The 13156-nt window shown below is 48.7% G+C and overlaps 1 protein-coding gene across 1 annotated transcript in view; it reads left to right on the forward strand.

Annotated features, from left to right (window-relative positions):
• prr12a (proline rich 12a) overlaps positions 1 to 12464 on the forward strand; it is a 15264-nt gene extending 2800 nt beyond the window's left edge. The window contains exons 4-15 of the mRNA XM_037755447.1: positions 84 to 4762; positions 4966 to 5193; positions 5316 to 6006; positions 6229 to 6713; positions 7025 to 7141; positions 7330 to 7463; positions 7744 to 8210; positions 8315 to 8434; positions 8998 to 9095; positions 9436 to 9567; positions 9987 to 10082; positions 11087 to 12464. Coding sequence (XP_037611375.1) covers positions 84 to 4762; positions 4966 to 5193; positions 5316 to 6006; positions 6229 to 6713; positions 7025 to 7141; positions 7330 to 7463; positions 7744 to 8210; positions 8315 to 8434; positions 8998 to 9095; positions 9436 to 9567; positions 9987 to 10082; positions 11087 to 11221 — 7382 coding nt within the window. The 3' untranslated portion in view covers positions 11222 to 12464. The remainder of the gene's footprint in view (positions 1 to 83; positions 4763 to 4965; positions 5194 to 5315; positions 6007 to 6228; positions 6714 to 7024; positions 7142 to 7329; positions 7464 to 7743; positions 8211 to 8314; positions 8435 to 8997; positions 9096 to 9435; positions 9568 to 9986; positions 10083 to 11086) is intronic.
• The last annotated feature ends 692 nt before the right edge of the window (positions 12465 to 13156 follow it).

The following is a 13156-nucleotide window of genomic DNA, read 5'->3' on the forward strand; positions in this document are numbered from 1 at the left end:
TACTCATTCTTGCGTTCATTAGTTTAAATGATAGCTTGATGGATACTTAGTAATTTTGCAATATGTCTTCCTTTTTCTAACAGCCATGCACACACCTGCTCCTCCTGAACTATTCATCTCTGGAGCCCTTCCTGGCTCTGGCTCCTTCCCCTCCTCCTCAGCTCTCTCAGCCTATCAGCATCCAGCATCCTTCTCCAGCCGCTCTTTCCCCACAGCCTCCCTCTCCCTCCAGGACACGCCCACGTTTAGTCCCACGTCCAATGGCCTGCTCTCCCCACATGACCCCCTACTACACATCAAGGCCCCTTCCCAGTCCAGCCTGGGTTTTGATAGACTACTGTCCTCGCAGGGTGCTGCAGCAGCTGCCTACAGGGGCAGCCAGGATCCCACGAGTGCCACATCAGCCCAGGCGTCCTCTGCCAGGCACCTGCAGTCCCACCAGTTCAACCTGCTATCATCACAGCTCCAGGACCAGTCGTCCCAGCTGTACAATGCGTCAGTGTTTTCCTCGGCCCAGCCCCAGCCTCAGTCCCAGTCCCAGTCCAATTCGGCTCAGGAACGGGCTGTTCCCCGGCAGGACAGCGTTATCAAGCACTACCAGCGGCCCACGCCAGCTCAGTCCCAGCTCTCGTCCTCTGCTGCCCACTCCCTTCAGCACTACCTCAGCTGTGGAGGGGCGGGGTACCAGCAGATTGCCACCCACCACAGGCACGCTGGCCTTTCCTGCAGCCCACTGGGCGACCAGAGCCCCTCATCTGACCTCAAGTCTGCCTCTCGCACTGAGCAGTATCGGCCAATCATACAGCCTCCCTATTCCTCCTCCTCGTCCTCCTCGTCTTCTTCCTCAGCTGGGAAAGGTACCAAAAGCAGCTCCAGCAGTGGCTATTCTTCTGCCAGTTCAGCGTCATCCTCAAGAACTCCCCACACGCCCCCTTCTGCTTCCTCCACCTCCTCATCCTCCTCCTCTTCTTCTGCCACCTCTGGCGCTCATCCCTCCAACTCAATCCCCACATCCAGCTCCAGCGCAGCCTCTTCCAGGCAGCAGCCACCCCCTCAAGCAGCTCCTCCTCCCCCTGCCCCACAGCAGCAGCAGCAGCCCCCTGCCACCTCCTCCTCAGCCCCCCAGTCTCTCCCCAAATCCTGCCTCTCTGGCTATGGTTCTCCTGTGCCCCCGGTGAAGACCCCCACCTCTGCTCTTACTGGTCAGACCCCACCCCAACAACAGACGCAGTCATATTCACCTAATCAGCCCCCTACTTCCCACCTGGGTCAGTCCTACGGAGGCTTCAGTTCACCACAAGCCCAAGACCTGAGCTCAGGTACGGGTGGGAAAGGCTATGGGAGTTTAGGAGGGCGAAGTCAGTCATACCCCACTGATATCTATGGAGCTGACTCCGCTTATGGATCCCTTCCATCCTCTCTGGGTGGAGCTGGAAGCCCATCACTAGGCTACGGAGCCCCAGGTCACTCCCCTGCCCTATTAAGGTCAAGTGGTTCATCAGGCAGCGGAGCGTCTGGGGGAGGAAGCAGTAGCGGCACAGGAAGTGGGAACTCCGGGTCAGCGGGAGGAGCGGGAAATAGTATGACCAATGAGAGAGGTGGAGGTGGTAGCGGTGGAGGGTCTTATCATATTCCAGACTCTAGCCCCTCTCCATCAGGCAACTCAGGCATCATCCGTCCAGGGTTGCACTCCCCAGTGCCCACCTGCCCCACACAGTCTCCAGGAGGTCCAGGCTCTAATAAGTACATTCCCTCAGTTCTCTCCCCCACCTTCCTGGCCTCCCCACAGGGCTACCCCGACACCAGAGGCCCCAGCTCCCAACCTCAGTCCTATCATTCCACCTCCTCCAAAACAAAGGACACTTCCATGCTAGGAGTGGGCTCTCAGAGATCCCAAGAGGAAGTGGATGACGACGATGAGTTCTTGATCCAGCATCTGCTGCAAGCCCAAGCAAGTCCTGGTCCTCAGGCTGCTCATCACCATCCTCAACAACAACCCCAACAGACATCCCAGCAAACGCAGCCTCAGCCCCAGTCAGTGCCTCCAACCACTGATTCAGGCAAAGGCCTGAGCTACGACATGGGTAAAAGCCCTGAGGAGCGGTACCACCCCCAGAGTGTTATACGCACCCACAGTGCCACATCTACTGGTAATGCAGGGTCTGGAGGGGCCATCTCAGGGCTGGAGAACCAGCTGGAGATGTCTCTCAAGAAACAACAACAGCAACAACATCAACAACAACACCACCATCAACAGCAACAACAGCAGCAGCAGCAAAGGAATGAGAGGTCTGTTGGAAGCAGCCGGAGCAGCGGAGGGAGAGGCAGCGCTGAACAAGTGCACTCCCATCTCCATCACCACGACAACCTGGGCTCGGTAGTCCACTACGGGCGGGGTGACCCGTACAGTCAACACTCCCTTGCTCCCCAACACTCCTCACACAGTCAGCATGTGTCCTCACACTCGCAGATACCGTCCCACACCCAAATGGAGCTCCAAAAGAAGCCACAGGAGCGCGCCGAAATCCCGTATCCTCGGAAAACGCCGGAAGTCCAGCAACAGCATTCCCAGTCTCAAGCTGCCGCCTCCCTCATGGACTCTCCCACCGATCAGTCCCGTCAGCCACCGCACCTGCTTCAGTCGGTGCTGTCGCACACCACCCGCAACAAACTGGAGCCTCATCAACAGCACCATAAGATGGATTCTCACCAACAACATCAACTAGAACAGCACCACAAGATGGACTCTCATCGGCAGCACCAACCGCATCAGCAACACCCAAAAATGGACTCCCACCCTCAGCATCAACAGCACCATAAAATGGACTCTCATCCCCAACAGCAGCAGCACTCTATTAGCCAACAGCAAGCTGTAATGGAAAGTGCCGGTGGGACACTTGGCTCCAGTAAACACCAGGCTCAGTCTCAGTCCCAAACCACCCAGCTCCAGCTTCAGCTCCAGTCCCAGGCTTTGGAGGTGGCGGCGGCTCACTACAACCACAGGCCCCCTCCACATCAGCACGAGCAGAGCCAGGTTAAACAGAGCTCAGTGGTGTCTTCCCTGGACATGCTGGAGCGCTCCCTTTCTCAGACCTCCAGCACGGACGTAGCTGTCGCAGAGGACAGACGCGGCGGACCAGGCAGCGTGGGGAGGAGCGGAGGTAGCAGTGAGCGCCACAGACAGCAGCAGGAGCAGCAGCAGAGGCAGCACCCATCCCACCATCACTCGCAGCAACACCCGGCTTCCGAGCTGCACTCCTTCCTCTCTGAGCCCGACATCGGCTTATCCACCCCGCCTCACATGCACCACCTTTCACAGCACCACCCGCAGCAACAGCAACACCAACAGACCCACCCTCACCACCCGCACTCTCAGCAGCAGCCCCCACACCCTCACCACATACCCCCACCGTCCGCCTCAGCCCACTCCCAGCCTCAGTCCGACCCGCAGCAGCCACTCTCATCCCAGCTCACCCCTCAGCAGAGCCAGCTGGACCAGCAGCGCTCCGAGCAGCACCAGTTTGACAACGTCAGCCCGGTGGAGAAAGCAGACCAGAATCAACAAAGTAACCGCTTTGTACCCCTGACTTCCATCTGCTTCCCGGACTCCCTCCTTCAAGATGAGGACCGCTCCTTTTTCCCAGGAATGGAAGACATGTTTTGTGCAGAGGACTACAAGTCCAGCTGTGCTGGAGGTGCAGGACCAGGACAGGAGGAGATGAATGAAAGCCACACTGGGCAAGAGGGAATGGATTCCATGAAAGCTGGACAGGGTGGAGGCGGAGCAGGGGGAAGTAGCGGAGCTAGCTATGACATGATGGGTCACCATGGTGGCGATCAGGGTTATGAGCCATACTGTCATGGCATGGAAGAACCCAGCAACAACACCATGACTCTGGATCTAGACTCCCTTAAAACCCACGAGCTCCCTTCCACTGTGAACACTGAACAGCTGGGATTGATACAGACCCAGGCCCCAGCTATGGGTATGGGCTCCAATCCTGCTGGTCCCAACAACTCTGGAGCTAAACTGTCCTCCGGGCCTGGAGGAACCAACCAAGGAGCTGCTTCTGGAGGCCTCCAATCTCCCATTTTCTGCTCATCTCGTCCCAAGAAGCTCCTCAAGTCCAGCTCTTTCCACCTGTTGAAGGAGCGCCGGGACCCCAACACACTGCCTAAGAAAAGTTACGCTCAAGAATATGAGTTTGAAGATGATGAGGATAAAGACAACCAGCCAGCTGACATCCGGTTGAACAGCCGGAGGCTACCGGACCTGTTGCCAGACTTGGTGTCAAGCTGCAGAAAGGGAGGAGGAGGAAGTGGGTCTCTCAGCCCTTTAATGGGTGACATTGACTTCTACCACTCCTCTGGCTACTCTTCTATGGGCTCACACTCTGTTCTGCCTCAGGATGGACCCAAGAAGAGAGGCCGAAAGCCCTCCAGACCCAAAAGAGAGGGTCCTCCTAGGCCACGAGGCAGGCCTCGCATCCGCCCAATGCCTGAGCCCTACACTCCACGAGGGATGATGGGGGAGATGGGCGGAACGACAACAGGAGGGGGATTCACTGTGGAGGGACGAGGAAGAGGAAGGGGCCGTGGAAGCCGGGGTAGGGGACAAAGGAGGGAAGATATGTACATGGAAATGAGCGGGAAGGAGCCGGATCAGATACAGCAACATCCCCTCCATCAGCAGCAGCCGCAGCAGCTCCATCACCAGCAGCAGCAGCAGCAGCAGCTACACGAGCCGATTCCTCCTCTGAAGGTCAGTGGCATTCAGTCTAGAAAAGCGTGGATATATTGAAACAAATTGTCATTTAAGCACAGGTGTGTTACTAATAAATTAATGTTTGTTTTCACAAGCTATATATATGGTACCTTTTGAGAAAAAAAGATAAACAAGAAGTATATATCTGTGTGTTCAGGCAAATTACATTAAATCTTACGTTTTTTTTCTTTTTGTTTTAGATCAAGTTACCCATCGGTACCCTGTCCTCCTCTGATGCCTTGCTGAGGACGGACTCTTTGTCTGGCACGGACCCCGCTTTGTCGGACGGTTCGGTGGGCTCCGCTCCCTCACTCGGTTTAAGTCCTGGACCCCCCTGCAGCACTGAAAGCAACAGAAGTCAGGACAAGAACAGGCAGAAAATCCAGATGATGAGTGAAGGAGTGGACGACGAGGGGCTGGAGGAAAGAGTAAGAGCTACACAATTATATCTGTGTATCAAAGTTAACCAATAAATGCTAAAAAAGTTGCTTGATAATTGTCGAGTTGACTATGTTAGAGGTGGTAAGTCTCTCTTTGGTTTTACTTCTAGGGCGATGAGAAGGACTCTGAGTCCAAAGCCGGCTTCGTCGCTTCATTCTTGGACTTCCTCAAGACGGGGAAGAGACCTCCAGGCTTGGACATCTCACCAGGAATGGAACATGACAACGGTGAAAACTCACCCTGTAAATCAGGAGGTCTGCGCCCGCTGTCTCCCGCACCTCCTCCTCCACCGCCGCCGCCTTCATTCGGGGACAGTGAAGGGAATGGGGGTCTGGCTCTGGGCAACTGCCACAGCCCCAAGCGCTTGGAGGATGAGCTGAAGAGGAACCTGGAGACCTTGCCTTCGTTCTCCTCCGATGAGGAGGACTCGGTCGGGAAGAACCAGGACCTCCAGAAGAGCATCTCCTCGGCCATTTCTGCTCTGTACGACACTCCGCAGCTCAACTCTAACATGCAGACGCCGCTGCCACCTTCACCTCCGCTGCCTCAGCCTCAGGCTACCCAGTCCCCGCTGACTCCCACGCTGCAGCCCCCGACGCTTAGCCCACAGCCCACCATGCACACCCCTCACGACATGCCTCAGTCCAACGAACCGGATGTCCTCGAGCCGGAAGATGGAGACATGGATGAGAACAAAGAGGAGAATGAGGAGGAGAGGAGCATAGGAGGAGATGAAGAGAGTGATATGACAGAGGAGAGAGAGCCACAGCTGGAAACCCTCTGCGCCCCCAGCCTTGATGGTAAGCTTTTTATTCCTCTCGTGTCCCATTTTCTTGCATTGATTTTTTTACAACTTAAGAAAATTAATAATTTCCCCTCAGGCTGAGCTATTGCTGTATTTTTTTTTGTCTAATAAAATGACCCATTATATACTTGTTAAATAATTAATTTGATTAAATTCTTGTGGTAAATTGATCTGTTAAATTGACCTTAACCTTAATCTTGCCCTTCTTTCCTTCCAGCGCCCCTCCCCGAGATTCCTCCAGAGCCAGAAACTCCTGAACCTCCCTCCGTCCCTCCATCTCCCGCCTCATCCTGTTCTCCCTCTCACTCCCCCCTCCCTCCCCTCTCCCTCTCCTCACCCCTGCCTCCACCAGAGGAACAACAGGAGAACTCCCAGCCTCCGAGCCCCGTCGCTCCCACATCCCCCTCTCCGCCACCTCCCCCGCCCGCTACTCTCCCTCAGCCTGCCACTCCTCCTCCTGCAACTTCCCCTCCTCCCCCAACTTCAGATCAGAAGGAGTCTCCCATGCCGTCTCCAGAGTCCCCCGCCTCTCCCGAAGAGCCCCCGGCTCCTAAGAACACCTCCCTGCATCTCGCCCAGAAGCAAGAAGACGCTGCCATCGCTGGAGAGAGCGAGGAGGACGAGAGCGAGAGCGGAGGCGAGGGCATTTTCAGAGAAAGGGACGAGTTTGTGGTGCGGGTGGAAGACATTCGAACTCTCAAGGTATTTGTGTGGAAATGTGTGTTATTGACAGTTAATGAATATTTTGTTTGGCCAAAAATAGAGAAAAGTTACTTGCCTTTTGGTGTAAAGTCAACAAAGTGAATAAATGATTTTAACTAATACCAAATCACGCTGACACGGTGTCTGCACAGACTAAAATAGTGCAATCTAAGATATTGTTATAGCCAAGGAAAACCCATTAGGGAAAATCACTTTAATGAGTAAAATGATTTGAAACATGAGTCCTGCAGTAGCTGCCAGATAACAGAGACATTTTATACTTAACCTGTGTGCCGTGTGTTTGTGCCCAGCTGGCCCTGCAGATGGGCCGCGAGCCTCCACCCATCTGGAGGGTGCAGAAAGCCCTCCTGCAGAAGTTCAGCCCAGAGATCAAAGATGGACAGAGACAGTTCTGCGCTACAAGCAACGTGAGTTCCCCGCCCCAAGCACTCAGTCATCTAACCACACCTGCAAACAGTTAGACACTTTTCACAGTCCCGGCCACATCAAAGCATATTCTTGCACACCGTATTGTCCCAGTGTCATCAGTCAAATTAATGACACTGAAAGTTGTGCTGTGCTGTAATCAAATCTTTCTACTCTGTTTCTGGCACAGTATCTTGGCTACTTTGGAGATGCCAAGAGGCGATACCAGCGAATCTATGTCAAGTTTCTGGAGAATGTCAACAAGAAGGACTATGTGAGAGTCTGCTCTCGGAGACCTTGGCGCAGAGCCACACCTGCTCTCAGGTACCAATATTTGCCTTTATCAAAAATCCTATTCATAACTGAGACTTGCTAGGTTTAGTTTGGATCATTTGCCCAGATCAGGGAATAGCATTGCTCTCGATTTCCCAGTTGATTTAGGTTCCAACTCTCACCTGTGGTCATGATCTTTGTGTTATAATGTCGTGAATTACTTTGCTGATACCGTTGATGTCCTTTCCTAAGTACTTTTGGCAGGTTACATACATTCTGTTCATCTCTAAAGTGGTTTCCATCTCTAAAACAACCTCTTCATGTGTCACAGACGCCAGTCCCTTCCCAGAATGGCTTCCCCTCCTGCCACCCAGGCGCCACCGAAAATAGAGAAAGAGGAGAGAGTGGCTCCGCCAGTCCTGCGTGAACCGAGGGAGAGAACAAGAACCGCGACAACAAAAGAACCGCGGGAGAAGAAGGAGGCTCCAGCTGCTGTGCCCAAAGCAAAGGAGAAGGAGAAAGAGAGGGAGCCAGAGAAGGAGAAGGAGAGGGAGAAGCGAGTGCAGCCGCAGCAGGACAAAGTGGAGAAACGCACCACGGCAGCAGAACGAGGCCGAGCGAAGGAGGAGAAGAAAGCGGTGGAGAGGAAAGAGAAGGAAAAGGCCGAGCGCCCACCCAAGTCCAAGCCGGCCAAAGTGAAGGCGGAGCCACCGCCCAAGAAGAGGAAGAAGTGGCTGAAGGAAATACCTTCATCATCTGACTCGGACTCATCGGAGGAGGCAGCTAGTGAGAATGAAAGTGAGATGCCATTTTTGTTTTATTGTGCTCGCATGTTCGCCATTTAGAAGTCATTGTAATGGTAGAAGGTTGGGTTAAACTCTGGTTGTCGTCTCGCTCCTCAGTGCCAGTGAAAGGCGGAGTGAACAACCGTGCCATGAGGGAGATGTTCAGGAGCTACGTGGAGATGCTGGTCAGCACAGCGCTGGACCCCGACATGATCCAAGCCCTGGAGGACACTGACGGTGAGAAACTGCACACGCACACTGCCGCCTCAGCATGTTTTCAATTAAGGCCTCATTTAAAAATCTACTGACATGTAGGAGACAGGAAGAGAGTGAGAAGCCTGTGTGTGAGGTCTCTAACCTAACCAGACCTGCCAGTCTGGTAGCATGTTTTCTGCAGATCAAATGTCTGCATTGAAACGGATGTATCGAGGCGTTTGGATGGTTATTTTCCTCACGTGGCTTCAAGTATCCGTGAACAGTTTGGGCAGGTTGAATAAACATCACCGCCGCTAACAAGTAGCAGCTGCCAAGTTTCAGTTCGAGCCATCCAGCTGCACAAAACCGATCTTACGATAGCAGGGGGAATCGCTCTGAATTCTACAGCGTACATATTTAGGCTAATTTTTAAATGGCTTTTTGGAAATCCAAATGAACAAGGTGTGACAGGTGGAAGGGGAAGCCCCGGGAACGCTGATAGCCAGAGAGAGCTGCTTTGAATCTGCCCTCGGTATTAAAAATGATTGGCAGCTACATGAATGATGACTAATGAAACTTCCTTTTACCTTGATTGGTCCAACCAGACGAGCTGTACCTCCCACCCATGAGGAAGATTGACAGCATCATCAGCGAACAGAAGAGGAGGCTTTTGAGGAGAGTCAGCATGAGCTCTCAGCACCAGGTAATCTCTCCTGAATGTACGGTTTCTCTCTCCGTCCCTCACGACTGAAATAATGTCATGGATTTAATCATTAGATTAATTGGTTAGTCAATAAACAAAGTTAATTTAAAGCGATAATCTACTAATCAATTAAGTCATTTATCATACAAAAATGTTTCCAGCTTCATGCGTGAGGATTAGCTGCTCGGGTTCTGACATTTTATATACTAAATGATCACAAAAATAATCAACAGATTTATTGGTAATGAAAATAAACAAACTCAAGTACAAACATCTGGCACATTTTCTACATTTGTCTTAATACCTTGTTGTCCGTCTCGCTGTCTCTCTCCCATGACAGGAGGTCCTGCATGCGTACCCCCAGATCATTGTAGACCCCCTGGACTCAGGAGCGGTGAGGGTGCGGCTAAGCGGGGACGCTTACAACCGCAAGACCCTCAACAGAGTCAAAAAGACCCTGCCTAAACCACAGGTAGGTGTGTGAGTGTTGAGAGGGTTAGGAGTGTTTTGTAGGCCCTTAATAGATAATTCAATGTATTTTAAAGAAACTTTTACAACCAAAAATGTCCCCACTAATGAATACCCTTTTAATCATATTAATAATTATCAATTATTCATACACTATCGGGACTTCTATGGACCGTAGTAGGAGATTTTGTGCCTATAAGCAGGTGATTCTTTCTTGTTTCTGGGTGATACTGAAACCACTGCATCAACAAAATTAACCATTACCGTAAAAAGCTCGACACCTGCTGCGAGTTTCACTCTTTCTTACATGGAACTGTAAGGTTAATATTCACCGTAGCTTTTATATTTTTCTGTCTGTGTATAATGTGTTGAAATTGATCTTAATCTGATTTCCTTTTTTTTCTTCTTTTTTTTTTATTCTAGGACCTTAAACTGTCAACGGAGACGTATCGGATCTACAGTCTCTTCCACTCCCTGCATCACTATAAATACCACACCTTCTTACAGTGCAAGAAAGAGGTATGCAAGCAATTTTCTTGTATTGGTATTAGGGGTGGAAAAAAAAAAATAGATTCACCTATGTGTGGATTTTTTTTACGATTTTGAAATTTATTTTTTTAATGCCAGAATCGATATATTTGCTTCATTTGAGTCTACGCGGAACGTGCGGTCAAGCCAGATGCCACTCGCATCTCCGTAGTCAAATTGGCCGACGCTACAACTGTAGAGCATCCATATACTGACATTTATGGTAAATGCAGTCAAACAGAACTGACCATGGATGTATAAAGAGAACGGAGCTGACGGGGAGAGCTAGCGACGAAAGTATACACGTGTGACTACGTCCGGTTTTCAAAATAAGATGTTAACAAAGGGAATTGTATATATAAAATACATATATGGAAATATGATTGATTGGATTATATTAACCAGAGGTATAAAACATTACATGTCTTTTATAAATTAAAAAGAAAATACCACTAATTTGTGAGGGAAATGTCTTTTATTCTTTGATTTTTGGGTTGCTGAAAAAAATGTAATAAATAATCCCTGACAATGACTGATATATTTGACTTCAGGACATCTCTGACTATATACATGGTGAAAATCAAACATTTTAATTTATTAATTTAGATATTTTTTTCAAATTAAAAGTCCCTAGAAGTGTATGAACCAACTTTTTCCCCATGGTCTAGTGTTAATAAAAATCGCATTAAATTGTAATACTGAATCGCAATACTTGTCGAATTGCAATACTTAAAAATCGCAATACATATCAAATTGCCACCCAAGTATCGTGATGGTATCGTATCGGGAGATAGATGTATCGTCCCAGCCCTAATTGGTATATGCTTCAGTCACGTGCTTTAGCATGTAGGCACTCGTACACATTCCCGCAAATATACTGTACGGTAAAGCACGAATCTCTTCAGAGAGACAAAAAAAGAAAACACATACAAGCTGGCTCTGTGTAGTCTAAGACACTGGTTTTGAGTCTCTTTGTTTCCGTCCCACTCTTACAGACCAACACCATTGAGCAGGCAACGGAGGACCCGGGCCAAGAGGAAGTGGTGCAGCAGTGCATGGCCAACCAGAGCTGGCTGGACACCCTCTTCAGCTCCTTCATCGAGCTGCTCACGCTCAGCACCAAAGCCTGAGTCCACCACAAAAAGAGAGAGAGAGATAATGGATTAAAAAAAAAAAAACAATATGAAGATGCAAAGAGATGGATCCTACTGTACAGCCCCCCCGACCCTCTTCAAGTCTCTAAGATCTGAGGATGAATTTTTAAGGCCCTTGACGGACACAAGGGGCTCTGTTCACGTGACCTCGGACACTGGCCTCTGTTCTTTTTCTTGTTGTTGATCACTGACTAAAGAAATGTCTTACTCTGTGAGAAAGGGGGGACCCCACCGGATCAGGGGTCACTGGCGGGGTCAAGAGGGAATTGACCGTTAGTGAAAAAGGGAGCGACGCGAAGTGGAAGGACAAAGAGGAGAGGAGCCGCAACGCCAAGTCAACGGAGGAGCCACTGACATCTTGTTAACTGTGTGTCATGAAGACAATAGTTCAAAGAGAAACTATTACCACTTAGTTTTTACATAAATTATTTTTTTGAAGACTAACATCAGCTTGTTGGCTTTTGAAAAGAGTGGAAGAGGGTGAGAATGCTTTTTAAACTGCGTGTTGTAGAGTGTGCCGTGAGCAGCGTGAACATGGGACTCGTCCGCGGATGGAAAACATGAAATGTGTTAATAAGACGCTCTCTCTCTCATCCTGTGCTATGTGAAGGGCAGCACCAGTCAGCTGTGTGATAATATATAAACACATTTTTATTATTTATATGAGGAGGTTTTTAACTTAAACTCTCACAAGCGCTGGGTTGCTGCCCTAACATTTTAAATACCTTTTTATTTTCCACAGGATCAGTATAAAGTCGTAACCCACATATCCAAGCCGTCTTCCCCTCTATACAAAAGAACAGACGTCGAGACAGAAATATTGTATCAAATACAGTGGGTGTAAAATAACAAAATAAAAACGTAAGAAAAGAAAAAAAGAAGAGAATGGGGGAAAATCTATTTGAAACTTAACATTGTTGTGCTTCAGTTCAATCATCAGTCATGCAGGTGCAAAGAAAAAGAAGTAAACTATCCATTTCCCGTGCGGGAAGAAGGAGTATAAATAAGTAATATTTAAAGAGGAAATAGTCATTTCATTTTTATCATTTTGATGTTTGTGCATACTATGACTTATTTTGAAAACAATCTAATTTTCCATAAAAAAAGGAAAAAAAGGCGTGTAAATATTGTACAGTTCTTGATGAAATTCTTTGTCCTTCTGTACATTAACTCTCCTGTATTTGAGAAACAAATAAAATCTGCAAAGAACAAATGTTGTTTCATTTCCCTACAGTGTGTGTGCGTTGTGTTACATCCGTCTTTGTGAGGACATTTTGACCGGTCCTCACTTATTCGTAAGGCTGTGGTAAGATGTGCTTATTGTTTCTTGACTTTGGTGTTTGGCCTTCTATGTGCAGAGTTTGACACGTGAAAACCTGTTTTCACATTCATCTGCTTTCAGGAGGAACATTTTCTCTGTGCTCACTTTAGAGCTGCAACGATTAGTCGAAAAGAATAATAATCGGTAACTGTTTTAATAATCCATTAATCGTTCAAGTAATTTTTCATGCAAAAATGGAAGCAAATCCTGTTTTCTATCATTTTTCTCTCTGTTTTATATAATGTTACTGAATATCTTTGGGATTTGGAATGACAAAACATGACACTTAAATACATCTCCTTGGACTTTGAGAAACTGGGATAGACTTTTTTTCTGATATTTTATAGTCCAAACAATTAATCGATTAATCAAGGAAAGTTTAAGACGTGCACTTTTTTGTTTTTTTTCTCCATACTTAATTTTCAAAGGTCAACAAGTTAGTTACATAAACATCCCAAAACATTTTTCATTACAAAAAAATCTGAAAAAATATTTTACAGTATAAAAATAAAATAAATTATACAACAAATAAAATGTAAGGAAAGGAAAAGATGAATAAAAACAAAACAATCGGGGTCTGTTAAACAATT

This window comes from Sebastes umbrosus, chromosome 20, assembly GCF_015220745.1.
Source record: "Sebastes umbrosus isolate fSebUmb1 chromosome 20, fSebUmb1.pri, whole genome shotgun sequence".
NCBI classification, from domain to species: Eukaryota; Metazoa; Chordata; class Actinopteri; order Perciformes; family Sebastidae; genus Sebastes; species Sebastes umbrosus.